The sequence below is a fragment of the Lagopus muta genome, chromosome 1, assembly GCF_023343835.1.
Source record: "Lagopus muta isolate bLagMut1 chromosome 1, bLagMut1 primary, whole genome shotgun sequence".
NCBI lineage: Eukaryota > Metazoa > Chordata > Aves > Galliformes > Phasianidae > Lagopus > Lagopus muta.
In genome coordinates this window covers 130,682,770-130,702,595 of record NC_064433.1, presented here as the reverse complement: position 1 = coordinate 130,702,595, position 19,826 = coordinate 130,682,770, and the positions used below count along the sequence as shown (strand labels likewise).

At 41.8% G+C, this 19,826-nt stretch overlaps 1 protein-coding gene across 1 annotated transcript in view; it reads right to left on the bottom strand.

Moving 5' to 3' along the window:
* Positions 1 to 6,542: 6,542 nt before the first annotated feature.
* Positions 6,543 to 19,826, bottom strand: part of ATP10A (ATPase phospholipid transporting 10A (putative)) — a 109,087-nt gene continuing 95,803 nt past the window's right edge. The window contains exons 15-21 of the mRNA XM_048954202.1: positions 19,739 to 19,815; positions 16,061 to 16,186; positions 11,586 to 11,786; positions 9,363 to 9,443; positions 9,173 to 9,277; positions 8,655 to 8,842; positions 6,543 to 7,846 (exon numbers count right to left, since the gene is read on the bottom strand). Coding sequence (XP_048810159.1) covers positions 7,141 to 7,846; positions 8,655 to 8,842; positions 9,173 to 9,277; positions 9,363 to 9,443; positions 11,586 to 11,786; positions 16,061 to 16,186; positions 19,739 to 19,815 — 1,484 coding nt within the window. The 3' untranslated portion in view covers positions 6,543 to 7,140. The remainder of the gene's footprint in view (positions 7,847 to 8,654; positions 8,843 to 9,172; positions 9,278 to 9,362; positions 9,444 to 11,585; positions 11,787 to 16,060; positions 16,187 to 19,738; positions 19,816 to 19,826) is intronic.

Below are 19,826 nucleotides of genomic sequence, written 5' to 3'. Positions count from 1 at the left end.
GCTGTGTTGCGGTCATGGATTCTTGCTCTACATCCTACGTGTGCTATGGCTGCTAACTCCAGAAATACCTCTACTAGAAAATAACCACCAAAAAAAGTGTGCAGAAATCAGGCAGTGCCTTCCTAAATCAATGCAGCTGACTGAAAGAGGACTATATGAGCAAGAACATACTTGATTTCACCTTAATTTCCTGTTTGATATGTTTTGAGAAAACAAACACTAAAACTTGGTGATCTTCTGCAGAGAATGTGAATAACTAACAAGGCAGCTGGCTCGTTTGTTCTCTCTAATTTCCCCACACTGCAGCTGTGTCTGTGGGTGAGCCGTGGAGCAGCAGCCAGGCAGAGGCTCGCAGAGTTAAAATGCAACAAGGGGTTTCATTACTCCAGGGCAGTGAAGGGACACAAAAAGGGGCTTTTAACTTCGAGATGCCAACTGAAAAAAGAAATGCCTGCACTGCAGCAAAACGGCCAATTGCATTTCCCCTTTTATTTTTCCTGCTCCTAACTAGGAACAACAGCAAATGCAAAATGCTTCTCTCTTCAGACAGTGCCTCTCCTACATTACCTTTGAGAAGCATTCAAGAGACTATTACTTAAACTTTAAGATACCTGCACGCTTTCTTCCTTTCTTGAAAAATGAGAGCATTCTCCTCCAGTCCTTGGGACTTGCTGGGGACAGCAAGTTCTGGTGGTGCACCTGTGCCTGTATTGGTCAAGCATCCCCAGGTGCTCACAGCCTCAGGGGGACTCATGTCCCAGAGCTGGTCCTTGTCCACTGCCCTCCTGCTTGCAAAAAGGTGATGTGGCCTTTGTTATAGAATGGCCCTCTGGGACACATAATTGTACAATTGTTAGACTTGGAAGGGACTGTTAAAGGTCACCTAGTCCCGCTCTACTGCAGTGAACAGGGACACTACAACTAGATCAGGTGCTCAGAGCCCCGTCCAGTGTGACCTTGGATGTCTCCAGTGACAGGGCGTTCACCACCTCTCTGGGCAACCTGTGCCAGTGCCTCACCACCCTCATTATAAAAAACTAATTCTATTCAATCTAAATCTCCCCACTTTTAATTTGAAGCCATTTCCCCTTGCTCTGCTGAGGAGTCTGTCCCATTCTTTCTTACTGACTGTCTTTTGATACTGAAAGGCCACTCTTAGGTCTCCCCAGAGCCTTCTCTTCTCCAGGTTGAACAGCCCCATCTCTCTCAACCTGTTCTTATAGGGGAGGGGAGCTAACCCTGAACACATCACATAGTACGATGCTGTGCAAGGCCTACACAGACAAGTGAGACTGGAAGATGAGGTTCTCTGCTGCTTGGTTCATCCAAAATTTGCATGCATCACCAGTACATACTGATTTAAGTGAATTAGTTCACTTCTAAGCCTCAACATTCAGTGCAAATCTAAGATGATCTACAAATGTAATTGTGTTTGCAAAATGTCAGGGCTGGTACAGACTGCAAACACCCAGCCCACTGACAAGGCTCTGTCAGAAATTTGGGCTTTAAGTAAATACAACTATTGCAGATGTGTAGCTTTAAAAGGTTTGTTTTTCACTTGAAATCAAACCTTTATATTTTCATCAGCAATTTGATGAAAAGAAAGTGCTGTGCATTTTCAGGTTTGTATGGTGAAATGCTGAATATCCCCGTTTCCTCTCTCCAGTTTCTGAGTTTGCAGGTAAGGTCTGGGATAAGAGCAGCCTCAGCTGCTGCTGAATCTCCTGCAGTGGGCAGGTGTGAGGGGTATGGAGGAAATATCCACCAATACACCTCTTAGGATTGGTTAAGAGGCCTCTCCACTGCCTTCAGTGGCAAAAGGCCCCTAAAGAGACATGGTTCTCTCTTGTTTTTAGTCACGGAATCACTGATCCCCAAATGACTGACATTGACATGGACCTCAGGTCCCACCTGCTCCAGCCCCTGCTCCAGCAAGGCCACCCAGAGCAGGGTGTCCAGGGCCATGTCCAGGTGGCTGCTGGAGATCTCCACAGAGGAGACCCCACAGCCTATGTGCAGTCTGTGCCACTGCTGCATCACCTGCACAGCCTGCTGGAACAGGCTGCACAGAGAGGTTGTGGACGCCCTGTCCCCAGAGGTGTTCAAGGCCAGGTTGGATGGGGCGCTGGGCAGCCTGGTCTAGTATTGAATGGGGAGGTTGGCAGCCCTGCCTGCAGTGGCGGAGTTGGAGTTTGATGATCCTTGAGGTCCCTTCCAGCCTGGGCCATTCTGTGTGATTCTGTGTGTATGTGTTTTGGGGAGGAAAGTGGGGAAGAGCTGTTTCTTTGCAGCAGGAAGACAGGGATGGTTAGATACAGTTGTACACATAAAATGGCCCGTGAATTAGCAGGAGCCCATAAAACTTACTGCTTTTGGAAAATGAGTTGAGCAAGCACAAGCAGAGTTAGGCACTTGGTAGCTTACGTTGCCTAGTGCCAGCTTTTCATTGATGCTTTTTCCATTCTCTCCCAGTGCTCCCAGTTCACTTGGGAACTATTTCTGTTCTGTGATGTGCCTGCCCCATACACATCACAGTAACATCGGGATGACCAAGCTGATTGCTAAGGTTCCCTTCATTGTCCTGTCTGCTTTGAGGCTGCTGAATCCATCCGTAATTCTCCTTACTGCTGCGCTACATCTGCACAATCCCATCTCTACTAGCTTCTGCAGTGCCTTTGGCACACACTGCTGAGCATGGGCTGTTGTACTGGCATGGGTATCCTGAGCTCCCACACACACTCAGTTACAGAAGTACATGTCTGAGTTTACTGTGAGAGTGAACAATGCCTGAGGCACTGAGCAGCTTGGATCAAGAACTCGAAAATGTGAGGTTATCCCTATTTCTAGTTCAGGTTTTGATGTAAATGTCAGGATTAGGGCAGGAATTGCAACTGCCAGTGATTCAACCCTGTACAATTCTGATGTAATTTATTTTAAGCTTAATATATCTGCACTACTGTAGCTGATATTAGAGCAAAGCCCTTTCATGCAGCACCTTTAGTGGATAAAGCTCCCCAAATCTCCCATATCTGCTTGTGTGTGGATTGGGTGATTGGCCCGCTACAGTTGGGCTTGAAAGCCTGGGGTGGAGCCCAGTGTGACATCGGGATTAGGGGTATGGCCACAGCTCTACATGTGATGCTGATAAGAGCAAAGAGGTGTGTGGCTGCCCTGGGTGTGGGGCAGTAGTATATGGCTGGAGCACTGTGTGAAAGCACCGAGTGTTTGCTTTCTGTTTTGACATTTATATGCCCAGTTCCACTGCACCAGCGTGTGTGGGAGATGTTATTTCTGAGCTTAGAGTGCTAACTTGATAGAAGGCCTCTACCCATCCAAGAGAAATTTATAAAGTGGATAAATCACAAAGAAGTTAGTTCCCATAAATAAGAGCAAGGAATACGGGACATTGCAATGCTTAATTCATAGCTCTGTTCTTCTGGGTCATTAGTTTCAACGTGGACTTCTTCATCAAGCAAAGGCTGGCAGATGTAGCACTGCTTGCAGGGCTCAGTGAAGTCATTACTTGAAGCCATGCTGCTCACAGACTGGAAATGGGTATTTTAAGGGCTTGTGGAGCTGTGCATGAAAACAGTTGCATGCTTTGAGAGCATCAGCCTCGTAAGTTTCAAGTTTTCTTTTGTAAGACACGACCACGGCTCATCTGCGCCAATAGGACTAACTTGAGAAGTTTATTTCTACTTGATTAAAATCAATGTACACAGCTTCGAGAAGCTACTGGTGTTTGCTTAGCTAAAATGTTTCAAATATTAATAGAGCTTCAAGTTGTTGACAAGCCTTAAAGCCCAGCAAGTAATGTGCTTTGATGTGTTTGTCTTCTGGCAGCTGAAGAGAGAACTTGATCTGAAAGGAGAAGAATGAGTTTACTTAATATTTTCTTTCCAAATGTGAAATCTCTTTTTTTTTTTTTGTTTTTTTCCCTTTTAATTTTTTATCTTCCTCTCCGTGGTTGAAATTCCACTTGTATTATTTTAGAATTTATCTCCCCAAACAAAATGGAGGTCTCTTACTGACTTTGACACTGTGTTCTGTGCCCCCAGGGATCTTGCAGCATACTTCTGGTACATGGAGGCCTTGATGTTATGGGTGTCCCTATCTGAGCTCACTGCGCCACTGAGGTCAGAGGGATCATTTGGTTTATTTCAGATTAAACTCAGAGATGTTTGCACCAGTGCTGCCATAACGAGATTTTTTTTTATCCTTTAGCACAAAGCTTTTACATTTCATGCACTTCAAAATATGTCCCTAATATATCTCTAAGCACGGGTTTTTCTTGCAACAGAACACAGTACTTATTGAGGTCTGACTCCCAGCTGGGGTAAATCAGATCGCAGAAACCAAAAGCTGCAGTGGCGGACCTTGATCTAGAGGAATGTTGAGCTTCCCTACACACGTGATACGGGTATACCATACACACACTCAGTGCAGCACAAACACAACCATGTGGCACTGCACAAGCACCTGTCAGCCCCAGAGCAACCCTTTCAGGGGACGGTCAGGTTGGATATTAGGAACAATTTCTTCTCAGAAAGTGCAGTGAGGCAGTGGCACAGGCTGTCCAGGGAGATGGTGGAGTCACCATCGCGGGAGGTGTTCAAGAGCTGTGTGGATGTGGCACTGAGGGACGTGGCCAGTGGGCATAGAATCATAGAATCATAGAATCACAAGGTTGGAAAGGACCTACAAAATCATCTAGTCCAACTGTCCTCCCATTACCCTTGCTACGACAAGCCACTAAATGATATCTCGTAGCTCCTCATGGGTGAGGGTAGCACTGCATGGTGGGCTGCTGGTTGGATTAGATGATCTGAGAGTCTTTTCCAACCTTAACGAATCTATAATTCTATGATTTAATCTGTCACAAGGCACTGCTAGCAAAGAATTGCATTCCTTTCTATGAGATTATCTTCCAATAAGGTGCCCAGTGATACTCCAGCTCTTTCTGTTGCCTGCACCAGGCCCTGAGGTAGAGGTAAATCAATGAAGTGGTTTGTGCCTGCATGCTCTATGCTGGAGTGGCTGCAATTTGCAATTTGCTATCTTATAGGTTTGCCTCAGGTTCACAAGGTACTGCCACGTTTGGGCCAGGAATAGTAGCTGAGCCTCAAAATACAGCTGGAACTTCCAACTGGCCATGGGAGGCTGCAGAGAGCACAGCCTGCTCAAATAATAATCCCAAGGCTCAGCCTCCATCCCTGTCACCTGCACGCTGTGATGGACCGTGCTCTGTTTTATTTAGCCTGTAAGCTGTACAAGGCAGAGTGACAGGCACATGTGTGACACACATGGCACGCTGCTGCTATCAGCCCAGGACTCTTGTGACTGAAGGGTGCATTTAATGCCTGGCTACCTACCTGGTAGCCCACACCCTGCTGTTCTGTGAGGCCCCATTTTACAGGCAAGGGAATGTTTCTAACCAGATAGCAAAACTGACACATTTCCCCTCTGACATTAAAAGATAATGCATCTCTACGTACGTGAATAATTTAAATGGCAATTGCTGCATAGTTGTGTGTTAAATACAGCTAACTAACCTTGCAAAACATTACCTGTACTGTAGTCCCAGCAGATGCACCATCAAGATGCAGAAGGCTGGCAGAGCAAGCAGAGGTGTCTGCATGAGGAATCCTCTCCCCCAGCTGAGACAGTGCAAAAGGTTTCCCCACCTGAGCTGAGCTGTGCAGTTCCCCTTCCTAGACAACAAAGATCAAAAAGAGCTTTGAGGGCAGCACATCCCTGCCCTGCTGGCAGGGCATGGAGCAGCAAGGTTGTATGCTGGCATCAGTGCCTATGCCTGCCCACCTTCACTGAGCTCACAGCCTGAACTTTTCTGAGTCAGCCACGTGCTTATAACTCTTCACAGAAGGCACTGGCAACCCTGTGAGTCCCTCAGCGTATCTGCTCTGTCCCTAATTAATTCCAGTTCCAAAACGTAGTTTAGCTACATGTTGATGTGTCACGTTTGATCAGGCTAACATATTTACAGGCTGATGGCTCTTAGATTGCTTTTGTGTCTTCCTTTCAAGAGGCACTTCCCACTCTCTTATTATCAATTCTGACTTTGGGGAAGAGGCCAATACACCAGTAGTGCTTCTGACACCTGAAGTATGCTCAGGCACAATCTCAAAAGTAGTGCAGCTCCCTGCTTTTGATGCTGGAGCTGTGTGTCTTAGACCAGCCTCAGGCACCTTGCTCTGTCTGATCACCAAGGGCTTGACTTTACCTGGCTGGACCAGCAGCAAAGATGCGAACAAAACCTTCCTCCCAGGCTGTCCATTAGCAAGCAGGACCGACTCCTGCAGTCAAAGCAGCCCCTATGGTGCAGGGTCCCAACACAACAGATACTTCCATGTCAAGCTCTGTGGAGGGCACCGCCTCTTTGCCACCCCATAGTTCTAATGCAAATGGAACTACCAGAAGTTGAACAGCCAGATACAAGGTCACAACCAACCACATGCCAGGTACTGCAAGTGAGGGGCTGAGTTAGTATTAACACCAGACTGAGACGTCACTTTACAATATGGATGGTTGTTTATTTATTGTTTTATCATGACACATAAAAAAGCTATGGCTGCAATATCAAAATATGGTGTCACTTATAAAATACCAGTATTATTCATGCGGTGGTAAGATACTGTTAACATTTACAGAGATGTGTGTCATAATTCCACAGTCTTGCCAAATGTTTTGCCCCTATGACAAAACCCCACGGCAAGCAGACAACGGATGGGATGCAGTGTCCTGTTATCAAGGTTTTGCATCTTTGATTACCGAATGGCCTATAACAGTATCAATGATTGGTGCTGAATCTAATCCTTTTGGATATGTTAGACGGGTCCTTTACTTTTACAGTATGTGTCAGAATAAAAGAGAAGCATCTGAAAAATAAAGAGACGGCATTTCCTTACAAAATGAGATGAAAAAAATAAAAAACCATACAAATGGAACATTCAAGTGTTTCTTTTTATATTTAAAGCTCTTATTTCAATATACTGTATTTAAACATTCTTAAATAATCACTCTGTACCTTTGATTTTCTGTTTCATTTTTTGGAAACAAATAGAGTAATCTCACTATAAATGTGTGCAAATAGAAAATATATAAATATATTTAAGGCCCATGTCATAAAAAGGTGGACTCAGAATTGTCACTTTTCCAATGGTCAGCTGGGGTCCCTTTCATTTTGTCCTGGAAGTTATTTGAGCTCTGTTCTTTTAAGTCTTTGAAGTCCTCCTGCAAGGAAGAGCCAAGCACACACATACCGTCTTGTGTTTCATTTTGTAAACTACTTGATGACACCTGTAAAACAGTTCCAAAGCGGCTGAACAGTGGAGTTGATGTGATCCACTTCAACAAACTGAAGTCTGTTTGGTCGACTGCCGAGCTCCATGGGAAAGTTCCTCCCATGGGAGACAACTCCATCTCTGAAGTGCTGTGAGTAACTTCACAAAATCCCACAGACCTTTCCTGGCTGTGTGCTGATGAGGGGAGACTGCTTTCCTCATAAATCAGAGCTCGCTGAGGAGAGGCAGACACAATCAGATCTGTTGCATGCTCTGCCTTTTTGCGCTCTTGGAAAAGTGACTCGTTTGTTGGAGATGCTGGTGAAGGCGGGTTTTGGTTGTAAGGCTTAAAACTGTCACTGGCATTCGAGACAAGGTTTGGTGAGAAGCTGTTTGCAAAGGATTGTGTCTGATGTATTGGTCCTTTTTTGACGTCCAGCTTGGTCAGAAGCTGGGTGCGAATCTCTGGAGATAGTTTACTCAGCTGGCGTCCAAGCTGAAGCTGCGTTGGGAATAGTGTTCCCTGAAGGGTTCTGTACAGAAATCTGCAAGAAGAGAACGTGCATATGAAAGGAACTGAAAGAGAGAAGGTACTCAAGTTAGTATCATGAGAATATATAAAAAAATGTAACACAGGAAAATAAGAGATTTATGTGCCCTTCTTATGTTTGACACATGAAAGATTACTGATGAAAACTTCTGACTGCTGTGCTAATATGTGAATAATAACAAGCAGTGTAATAAAAATGGCTTTTAGCCAGTGATCCACTTTGTGATGGCACAGGGTCTTTCATCTTTCCTGATGTGGATTCAAGGCAAAGGGTAGATCAGTCGGTAGGGAAGGCTTCTTACATCCATAAGCAGGCAGATGAGTCCACAACATGGGCGCAATCTGGTTTAGTGCCAGATCTGGAGGTGGATCTGCATTTGGATTTGGATTGGAGCTTGATGATCCTTGGGGTCCCTTGCAACTCAAGCCATTCTATGATTCTATGCTACGATAGTTCAGAATTCTGAACTATCAGAATTTCTGTATTGTACATCAGGACAGGTTGAATCTGGAAGAATCATGAAAAACCTCACAAGATAGAAAATCTCTGCATGGCCAGGAGCTTCAATATACACCAGTCTACAGGACCAAACTGTTTACAATTATTCCCCTCCTGTGGTCTACAGCCAGGAACTGTGGTCTCTTCCTGTGATCAGGAGCACAGAAAAGGTTAAACAACCTGACTTGATATAATGACCCACTGAAAAATGTTGTCTTGGTTGATAAGCCAATGAGAGAATATATTTCTTGCCCTCGTAATCGTATGTATGAAGTGCTTTCACATATGAGAAATGATACAATACCTGGGCAGCAATGCAACTACTGGTGATATAATGCAAGTGAAGTAGAATATCGGGTCTCCCATCAGCCTTTCCATAGTCCAGTAGGGATTAGATGGAGGATGGCATACTGGGCAGGAAGCATTGTAAACCAGAGCCACAAAGAAAAATAAAAGGATACTGAAGATGCAAGATGACCAGTGGAGGAATGTCTAGAACAACAAAAGAAACAACAAAAGAGCAATGATTCTTTCCTTTCTGAGAAAACGATTCTGAATTAACTGCTCTTAATTTCTGAAGCTAAATCCATGTACGGCAAAGAATTTAGAGCCTTGCATTTTGAAAGATTCTTATTAGCTACAAAACACTAAATGCTGTGCACAAGTCACAGTTCAAAACCTTTTTCATGTTTGCTTAAAACACTTGATAAAAATAGAATGTGCTGGGTGAATGGAATGAACATCTTGTGTTTCTGTAAAATTGCACTAAGAAAGAAATGACAGTATGCCAGCAAGTTTCCGTGGAGACTGTGGGTACCTTACCCAAGTTTTGGTTTCAATAGCCAAATGTAGTATGATGGTGAAAAGTGCTGTTGTGGTGATGGGAGTTCCCCAGGAGAAAATATCCACCTCGGAATCATAGTAAGTCTGTAAAGGAGGAGACAGAATTTAGCCCAAACTGTTACCAGTTCTCGACATGCCTGAAACAGAATGTCTTAAACCAAACACTTACAAAATAAGGGATGAAGAAGCAAACAAGGCTTTGATACATAGCATCAATCATGTTCATCCAAAACATGTGTGGTTGATACTCCTGCAGCACAAAAAAAATAGAAAAGAAGGAAATCAGAGGTGCTATTTGCTGGGCTAAGTATTTTCGAGTGGCTTGTGCCACTGTCTCCAACACTTTGGTGATCACCCTTGGGGATGAATTATGAAGTCTATCTGCAAGTCACTCCCTTCTGGGAGGAGAATCTTCTCCATTTTTGTTTGCTACCAGAGGGTGTAATCTGAATCTGACACTTCCAATACACACTCAGACCAGCAGACGTTTATGAACACTGGAACAGGCTGCCCAGGGAGGTGGTGGAGTCTCCTTCTCTGGAGATGTTCAAGACCTGCCTGGATGCCTACCTGTGTGACCTGCTGTAGGGAACCTGCTTTGGCAGGGGGGTTGGACTCGATGATCTCTGGAGGTCCCTTCCAACCCCTATGATTCTGTGATTCTGTGATGAAGGTGCCCAAATTTATGCACTACAGTTACACCAGGGATTTCAGGTGCTCTCTGAGGTGAAGGCATGTGAGTAAATGGGTTTTCAATCATGTGCAGCATGTGCACCCAAACACGGAATGTATATTTGCAAGAGAGAAAAAAGAAAGAATGCATAGATGCTTAGAAAGGAAGATCCACAACAATGAACTTTAATGAAAATTCATGTAGGAATGTATGCTATGTTACAAATACACATACAAAACATATGTATATGTATATATAATTTATCTGTGTGTGGGTACAAAATTGCTTGCTAAAAACAATATTTAATGTAATATTTTGATTGGGGTGGTATGAATGATCATAAAAAAGACTGAAGTATAAGGAAAAATAATTTATAAATGGAAAAATATGTATTTATTTATTTGAGGATACAGACTCTGTCTTTAGCCACCAGGCCCATCTCAGATCTTCCCCCTTTGAAGAATATCACAGCAGCCTAAAAGCAAAAACTGAAAGATGCTTAGAAAGAATTCTGGTGTCCTTTTGTCTACTGAAGAAACATGTGAATAAGGACTGGAACAGGTGGCTCAGTGCAGCTGTGGAATTTCCATTCTTGGAAATATTTAAAACTGGACTAGATAAAGCTCTGAGCAACCTCATGTAGAATTGAAGTTAGGCTAGTGTGGAGCAGGAGGCTGGGCAAGATAATTTCCAGTGGTCTTTCCAACCTCAATTATTTTGAAATAATTAAATTTATTATATTTATTTTTTTTATTATTTTTTATTTATATTTATTATAAATTAAATAATTAAAACTTAGAATAGTCCCTGTGCTTGCTGATGGGAAATGTACTGTGCACTGGAGACTTCTCTCCCCAGTTTGCCAGCTGAAGACAGGCAGACATAAATACCCAACAAGCTTAAATGTGATTAAATTTCAAAGAAACAAGGAAAAAAAAAATGGAAACCAGGAGCTGGGTGAAAAAGAGAATTTGCACTAAAGTGCTAAAATTCTTTCAACTTTCCAGCACAGCGTCTAACAGTGTGTCAACAAGGACACTGAGAGGCAAAATGGTCACTGCCTCCCTCAGAGAGCAGAGCGTCAATGCTTTTAAGAAAGGTTTTTTCCTTGCAAGCAACAACTGGATGTGTATAGTTTTGCCAAGCAGAAAGATTTTCCCACATTGTAGCTGTAATTATTGGAAATTTGGTTTCAGTCCCCCCTGCAATTCCTCCTGTCTTCTTTGTGCAACTTAAGCAGACAGGAACAAGGTGCTTTCAACAAAGCTTTCTGAATCTACTGTCTGCTGATGATGGCTTCACTCAGAGTCTATCAACCTCTGTGCTTACTCTTAAAACCATCTTTGTCTTTTGTCTGTAAAGGGCTCAGGCTTGAAGTTGTGACTAAGTATGGTGAGGTACTACAAAAAATCTAACTTCAGTAGCTATTTGTGAGTCTAGATCATGAGGGAAATGCTCAGCTCAGGCTGATTTGAAGTGCCCATCTTCCCACCCGATAAACATTTCAAAACATAGCTGGTCTTTTTTGTTGTTGATCATGTTTTAGGTGTACTTTTGCCACCTAGATACTTTGACTCAGTTGAGCAATAGCAAGCAATAGTAACAATGATTATCCACATCTTTTTATCAGCCATGTGCCCACTTGGAGCCAAGTTGGTTTCCAATTGAAACTGAAGGCATCTAAGAAAAAAAAATAATACAAAAAGCAGAAGCTTTTACCTCCATGTTCTGTCCGCTTTTGTAAAGCTGAGGTACAGATAGTAACACTTCAGCTGGCACATCCTTATCCAGCACACCAGTAATCAGTTGTGGAAGAGAAGAGAAAAGCAAATTAAAGAAGATGAGATACCACTGGTCAACCATGGATGAGCCGGAGAACCCACAGTAGAACTGGTACCAGAAAAGAAGGGCCACAAACATCTGAAAGAGAACCAGCAATGCCATAAATATGAGAGGAGAGACAGCATCATCATCCCATTCTGAAATCATTCTCATTCCAGTTCTGCAAGGACTTATCCGTGTACCCTAAGCATGTGAGTTTTCTAGTGAAACCTAGACTTGAACTCACTGTTCCTCATGGCTGTACCACTGAACTAAGTCACAGTTTGGCAAATCTGGAAGTCTTTGTGCTGCTGAGCCCTCAGGTCTTGTGAGTCAGGACTTGAATTTTCAGCTCAAGTGAAATTCTGAAATGTAACTCAGTTAACCATAAAAAACTCTCCCAGCTGCAGCTGACCTATAGGTATTTGAGTACTGATCACACAGCACTTACATTGCTGTCATAAGAATAAGCAGTTCCATAATAACACCTTCTTCTGATTTAGAAGGCTCAGCTAGTCTTGAAAGGGTAAATGCAGAGTTTTTCCAAGACTAACATGAGACTTCCAGAAGCAAGACAGATGAAACAACAGGGTCTAACAAAGTAATTCTTAACTGTTCTGATCTTTGTGCTTTGAAATTCAGCAGATGAACAGCACAGTGAAGACTCCTCTGCCCTACTTACTCTTCATTTGAATGAAGGAATTGATTGCATATACATCAGTGAGACTGGTAGCTTGGTTCTACCTTCTTCTACAATCCCTGCAACATGAAAAATCCTAAGGATTTTAGGGCTTAGGAGAGGTGCTGATTTCACCTGTGAAGGGAGGTTTGAGGTCTAGCACAGCTTCCTAGGGAAGGAAATAAATTTCAAGGCTTACTCCTCCTAAAATCCCAATTTTAATTACTCTCTGTAAAGCGATTAACACTACAGAGAAGGCAACCTTGGCAACTGACCCTCAGGGGTTTTCCTCATTTTAACCATGAAGAAGGGAAATGACGTGACCTCTTGTTTTCTCTTTTATATTTTGTTCTCCAACGCTTTCAACTAACTGGAGTATGTTAACCCTTTTCATCTTCATGTATTTAGAGGAAAATAATAATTTATTCTGTCTGAAATTCAAATGTGTAAGAGAAATACCCACAGTCTGCTTTGGCAGTGAAAACCACTGCAAGGAGAATAAGGATGTCTTGTACAGGGAAACTGCCATAAAATATGAGGCTTAATCCTGCTACACATAAATGTATATAGATGTGTATACAGAGAGCTGCACAGTATGTACATGTTCAGGCAATATGTGCATACTACACTGCAGTAGTTTGTTTATCAGTAGCAACATGTCTCACAATCTGTGAGCCCATACCATAAACTAATCTTCTAGAAGTTAAGCAGTAGCACAATCTTAAGGATCAGCTCTAGAAGTGCTTCATATATTTCAGGAAAAACGTCTTCCTTTGCCTAAAACAGGCCTGGGTTAACAGAGCTTTTGATCAGTTGGCTGGAAGATGGCAATTTCATTCACAATTGAACAGACTTTGAAATTGACTTCCGTTCCACGTCCAAAAGACAACAAAACTTCCTGACTCTTTTCACATAATGGAATTGCAATAAATACACGGATTTAGAGACTTTTCTCTTGCTTGCTTGAAATAAACGTAATCCAGCTAATCCTGGACCTAAGAAATTTTCCTCTCCAGAGCCTTGCTAAATTCCCATCCTGGAAACAGTTTGGCTTTGATAAAAATAGGGAGTCTGATAAAAATACACTCAGATGAGTTTTTTCATGCTATCTCTAGTTTGGGTCTTAGCAGTGCTGTTAAAGAAAGCTGTACAAATAAGTGGCACTTCAGTAACCAGTGAATCAATTTCTCCCCCCTCAAATTTTATTTTGGATTAAACAAGTGTTTGATTTAAAACACAGCATTTCCTCATTTGTGTACATTACCCACCTGAAAAACAGTGAAAACAAATTAAATTTAATGAGTTTTCAATGTAAAAATTGAGTTAGATTTTTTACAAGAAAGGTTTGTTTATTTATTTTTTTTTCTCCCAGATGAGTCTCTGAGGAATTTGGCCCCAAGTGGAAGAGTTCAGTGAATACAGTGCATGTCAAAAAATGTCCAGTGCTCTCTTGCAGAGGTAATGCATTAAGGAGAACAAGCAGTGCATGCTTGTGCAGGAGAAGTTTGTTTATATAAAGTCCCTTTGTGTCATGCTTGGTTATTTCCAGTCATGCTATGTTTTAGTTTATATTTTATTTGTATTTTTATTCTCTCTTCCAAGCCAAACATCTTCTTGGATAAGTCACCTGAGTTTCCAAATGGCTTTTGCAGCAATTTGAAATTTAAACTTTGAGTTAGGTTCTACGGGAAAATGGAAAGTTTCACAATACATGCAACTGGGAAAAATAACACTTGAGTGAGTAGAGACCTTTAGGAACATTTGCAGTGTAGATATCTTTCTCTCCACTGAGAACCATCCAAAATTTTCTCCCAGCAGAAAGATCAGGTGCTCCTATCTTTCATTTTTGAATAATCTTCCCTTAAGGGCAGGCACAGTGTCAGACATATTCATGTCTGTATGCTGGATATCCCACTACAGTTTAGAGACAGCAGAAACAAGAATTGCTCAGAAAACTCTGAAGGCTGCCAAGGCAGAGCCACTACAAAGGGATATTCTTCAGTTATATGCTAACCCTGAGGCAGCAGCTTTTGAAAATGTCTTACTAAAAATGGCATGAGAAATCATACTTGTAATCAAGGGGAGTTGTACCAAAAGAAATGGAAGATTTTACAAGGGCTGAACAAAAATGTAGATATATAAACAACATCTCTGACTGCTGACTGCTGGAATGTCTTATGTATATTATTATTATTATTATTATTATTATTATTATTATTATTATTATTATTATTATTATTTTAATATGAGATTGCTCTGAAATATATTTCCTGGAAGTGGGAGGTTTGATACTGTCAAGCCAAAGGGTATCTTGGAAATGTTCAGTGCTGGGGCTAGAGTGCAGATGTGCAGCATCATCCAGGACCAAGCTGTAGTACTCACACATTTGAAAACCAGCACATATTTCATTGTTGTGTTTCAACAGGTGAACCTCCACTGCCTGCAACTTGATTTAAGTCTACTTGCTATTCCGGGCTCAGGCAGCCATTCAGACTTTCCAAGCCCCTTCTGTTTTTTTTCTTTGCATGTAGTTTCTGATCAGACCACAGACAGCATTTTATCATGCTCATGTTAGCACAAAGCTGGTTTATTAATGCTGTAGTTCTCCTATATATTCCAAGAATATTTAAAATTTTCAGCACATAATGGTCTTTTCCTGAGAAGATGACTATCTTCAGGTTGGGATCAGACAGAGATTAGCCAGACGAAGAGGAATTTACATAAAAACTTACCACTGATTGAAAAATTGAGACTGGATGGAATTTGGAATGCAACTTTTACGAAACAGAGAGCTACATTTTTTCTTAGTAACATTTGGATAGTGAGGATGAAATCCATTCTCCCACTCATGGTTCACATATTATCCTCTGGAGTAAGCAGAGGTCTGAGAGATCTGGCTGTCTTCTTTTTCCCACTTCTTCATATCCCTGGCTCCCAGGGTGATTTGTAGGTGTTGAAAGTGAGGAGATCAATGTGCCAGCCAGCCACTCCCACACAGCTGATGGAATTCTTGCTTGTCTCGTTAGGCAGTTTTCAATCAATCACCTTTGTACTCTGAGATCAATGCAAAGACACTTGGTATGAGCCAGGCAGTCGAGCTGCTATGGCTCAGTGCCCAGGACTGGACTAAGTCCTGTTTCATGCACCAGGGAGGAAACACAGACCCTTAGTCTGTTCTTCACCACGGTGTGCTTCCTTTCTAATGAATTCTTTCAGTTAGCTGGGAATAAGATAGATCAATGAAAAATCTTCCAGATCTTGGCATCTGAGACATACAGAGGTCTTGAATTATCTCAAGTCACCAGGGACATTGTACAATGATTCATAAGCAATTACAAGATGGAGTCAGGAAGAGAAAACACACCCAAGGGCTACTTGGACCAATGCTGGATGACCTTGGCATTAAAGACTCCCGTGTCTAGCCAGCTAAATTCTGTGAAACTGCTCTATAAATGAAACTTTTCTTAAGCAGTGCTTGTTATTTCTGTTACCTAATTTGCACATTCAGCAGCACACTGTAGCTGTTATGGAGTGAGTCCTGTATTTTTGCAAATGGCAGCCAGCTGTCTTTCAACTCTGCAAGTTTTTTTGCAGCTTATTTATAAGCTGTTTGAAGGCTGACCTAATGCTCACTTAGCACAGAATAAACCCTGGAAACATATGTTGCTACAAAGCTGCCAAGTTAAACACTTACTGCATTTTTGTAGAAGAAATACAGCACCATGTTGGCAAGTCGGGAATAACACCAGTGACCATGAACAAGCAAGAGCTTCTCTAAATGTCGGAACCTCGGGATTGCAAAGTCGCTTGCCATCACCGCCTGTAATGAGAGGAAAGTTGAAACCACTATTGTAAGGTGTCACATTCAACCCCAACAGTGAACATAGTCATCTTCTCAGCTTATAAAGTCACTGCAAGTTGTGGCGATGAGGAATCAAGCTCATTATAGCGCACAGGAAATGCAGCCTTGGGATTCACGTAAGAAAATCCGGTGGCTTTGCAGAACATGCCAGAAGACCTGGTCCTTGCCCAGTGGAGATGATGGTCTACACTCCAGGTTGTGACAAGCAAGAGTTGGGACAATGGCTGGCAAGTAGTTGCATGAGCCTGAGGGCTCAGAGTAACACATGTGTGAACATCTCAGTTGCTGTAATGTCTTTCTCTGTAAAACCAAAGAGTTACATATGGGGCAAAATGAACTGCCAGTGAATGAAACAGAAAAGTACAATTAAGAGCTTGCATCACAATTACTGGACTTTAAAAGACAAAACAATAAAAATACTGGTTTCAAAGAACATTTGCAATCCTGGTTTATAAAGCGTACTCAGCAGTTCTGAGACATCCGTATTTTGAGGGATTTTTAAAATCATGTGCTAAAACTCTCTATGAGTAATCATGTTAGATGAGACTCCCCTGGGGTTGTGCAGACTGCCAAATCAAACTGACAACATGAGTCAAGTGGATGCACTTTCTCTCTACTTCTGAATGACTAAAATTCAAGGCACTGTACATCTAAATGACACCATCCGGTAAGTGATGGTTATCACAGGCATTTCATGATCTTCCATATCCTAGGATCACATTAAGATTTCATATAATACTACCTTACATTTCATTGTTAGTTTTTAATTTTGATATCAGCTACCTTTTCAGCAAAAGCGTGAGGAAAGGTGAAAATCTCCAGAGGATCAAGTCTTCCTCATACTCTCTGGAGCATTTTGACCATGTTTTCGAACGAGACATCTTTCCTTTTAATTCTTCCCTCTTCCTTCTCTTGGTAAACCATCAAAAGGAATCATTTTTCCCAAATAAGTGTGCTTTTAGAAGCTATTCAAATAAACTCAGAAACACTCTGGAATGCAATGTCATTTAAGCAACGGATTTAATATAAGCACTGGGACATTTTTCAAATGTTGACCTATCCATCCTGGGATTTCTCAGGTACTGAGATACAGTTGTCACAACCTCACACGTCAGTCTGATTTGTCTTGCAGATACGTTGCTCTTCACGATTTGAGAACAGAGCTGTGCCATATCTACTTCCTCATCCTCTGCCCAATCTCAGCCTGTCCCAATGCTCAAGCAAAACGGTTAGCTTCTTTGCAGCTCTGTTTCTATATTACTTCACAACACACTATGAGAAATGTGTAATTTTTTAAAATTCCATTTTGATTAGAATGAGGAACATGGGAAGACAGTGTTATCCAACTGCATCTGTATGTTTATTTCACTTCAAAATATCATCTCAATTTTCACTTTTTATTTTTTTCTTCCAGCTTTTTCAAAGGAAAAAATGATTCATGCTCCACACACTTCCATAGAATTTGGAAAGAAAATGAATCAGAGTGTATTGCTGTTTCAGACATCCAAATCCTCAGAGCCTTTTGAGTATCCGCATGCATAAGATTCTGACAGCTGTTTATAGTAAAAAGGCCTGCATAGTTCTTTGGACCTTGGAGCAAAGGAAGAGATCTACTAATATTTTCCACTCCACTGAACTTTCATTTAGAAAAACACAGACAGTTTAATGGGTTAATGAACAAATAACTTTCAGACTTAAATACACCACAAAAAAAGAAAAGAAACGAGGGCATCTGAGGATTTCTCATTGTCAGTGCTCAACTGAAAGTAGCACTGATGGCAAGAGGAATTAAAAAATGCATGCTACATATGTCTACATTAGGAGAAAAATAGATCTGAATTAATATAAAGATTTTAAGAGTTGATAAGCTGATAAGAGCTGATAAGACTCAAGGAGCCTGGGCAGACCCTTTTTGAATTGGTGGGCTTGAAGAAGACTCCACATTCTCCTCTGGGTTTCCTGTGATGGTGCAAAAGCTATGCAAAGCTCTTGGGGCTCTGTTATGTAGCAATGAATTTACTTGGTATTAGCTTAGTTCAGGGTTTCCTTTTCTCATGCCCTCTCCATCCACCACAGTCAGATTCAGAGGGCCTATAGCTGAGATGCCATAAGTATCAGAATATTGTTGTGGTAGCTTCTTCCTGTCTAAGTTACAGCTGCTGCCAACTCTGGAGAAGCATTTTTTAAGAAATTTGAAGCCTGAAATCTTTATCTTTGAATAGCACTCATGGACATCCACTTGCACTGGACATGACTTTGACTAAACTTCATGGATGATTAAAAGGAGAAAATAAGAGCTCTACTAGGTAGAATGAAGCCCATCATATTCCCTGGTATTCAGCCTTTAACAGTGGCCAAGAGACAATGCCTTTGGAAGAGTGTATGATTGGAGAAATATCTGGCTTTTCTCTAGACTACTGTCCTAGCTTCTAGATACTTTTATCCCGGAAAACACACAAATGTGCCATCTAAGTTCAAAGCTCAGTTAGATTTTTATTTCTTAAGTTTGTATTTTGAACTCAGTTAAACCACAGTACTCATGAAATTCCCTGGAATAAAAGAAACTATCACCACTTCTTTGCTCCACCGTGGGACACAGAACCACCTGCTGGTAACTAAAGGAATATGTTTATCTGCTTAGGTCCTCAGGACAAAAACAATTCCCATCCTGCCTGAAGAGCTCTTAGGTTGTGAAAATGAGGTATCTTCCTCACTCTGTGTGCCTTACTGCTATTTTTGGTGCTAGCATAGCAAGTGAGCTACATTAACATTAGGAAACAGAGGCAATAGATAATACAGTAGGTAAATAAGCTTCCTCTCTTTTGGGGATGGGAGAAGTGCCTCTTATACAGTAGCAAATGCAGTAATAACAGGCTGAAGATATCCAAAAGACTGCAAGTCCCTCTACTCTGCCATTCCCTGTGACAGGAAATGGGGAAAAAAACCAACACTTGGTGCTGTAGGGAGCAGTAGTTCTGCAAAGGGCCAAGATTTTCTATTTCTTCACTGTTCTGCTGTCTGGATAAGGCTAAGTGTGGATAAGATGTGTGGGCGTACTGGCTAAAAGATACCACTACACTATGCAAACAAACTACTTCAGCTGGATGGGCTTGTGCAGCTATTCCACAGGAGGAGTATAACCAAGCAGTGCAAGAGAGAATAACAGCAGAATAAGGTGACTCTAATTTCAAGTCTAACTAATACATTGCTGAGCTTTATTCCCTCCTTGAAACCAATATTTATTAAATGATTTCTTAAAATACATTGCTTACAGGGATCTGATAAGCTGAACTTTCCAAGAAGTTAACATGTAAGCGCAGCACAGATCTGAGAACAAATACAAGCTCAAACTCAAGCTGAAAGCATCCCTATGAAGCACAACTGGCACTCAGCGCAACTTGCAGCTTCTCCTTTATTTGTGCTGGCTATCCAAAAGGCAGGTTTGTCAAGCATATGAGAAGTGCCTATTTCAGTCTTTGCACATGCTTGTCAGTGAATGAGCAACATTACCTGCATGCCTTCTTGACCGGAGATCCCCACACCAACATCTGCAACTTGGATCATACTGACATCATTAGCACCATCACCTGAAGATGAC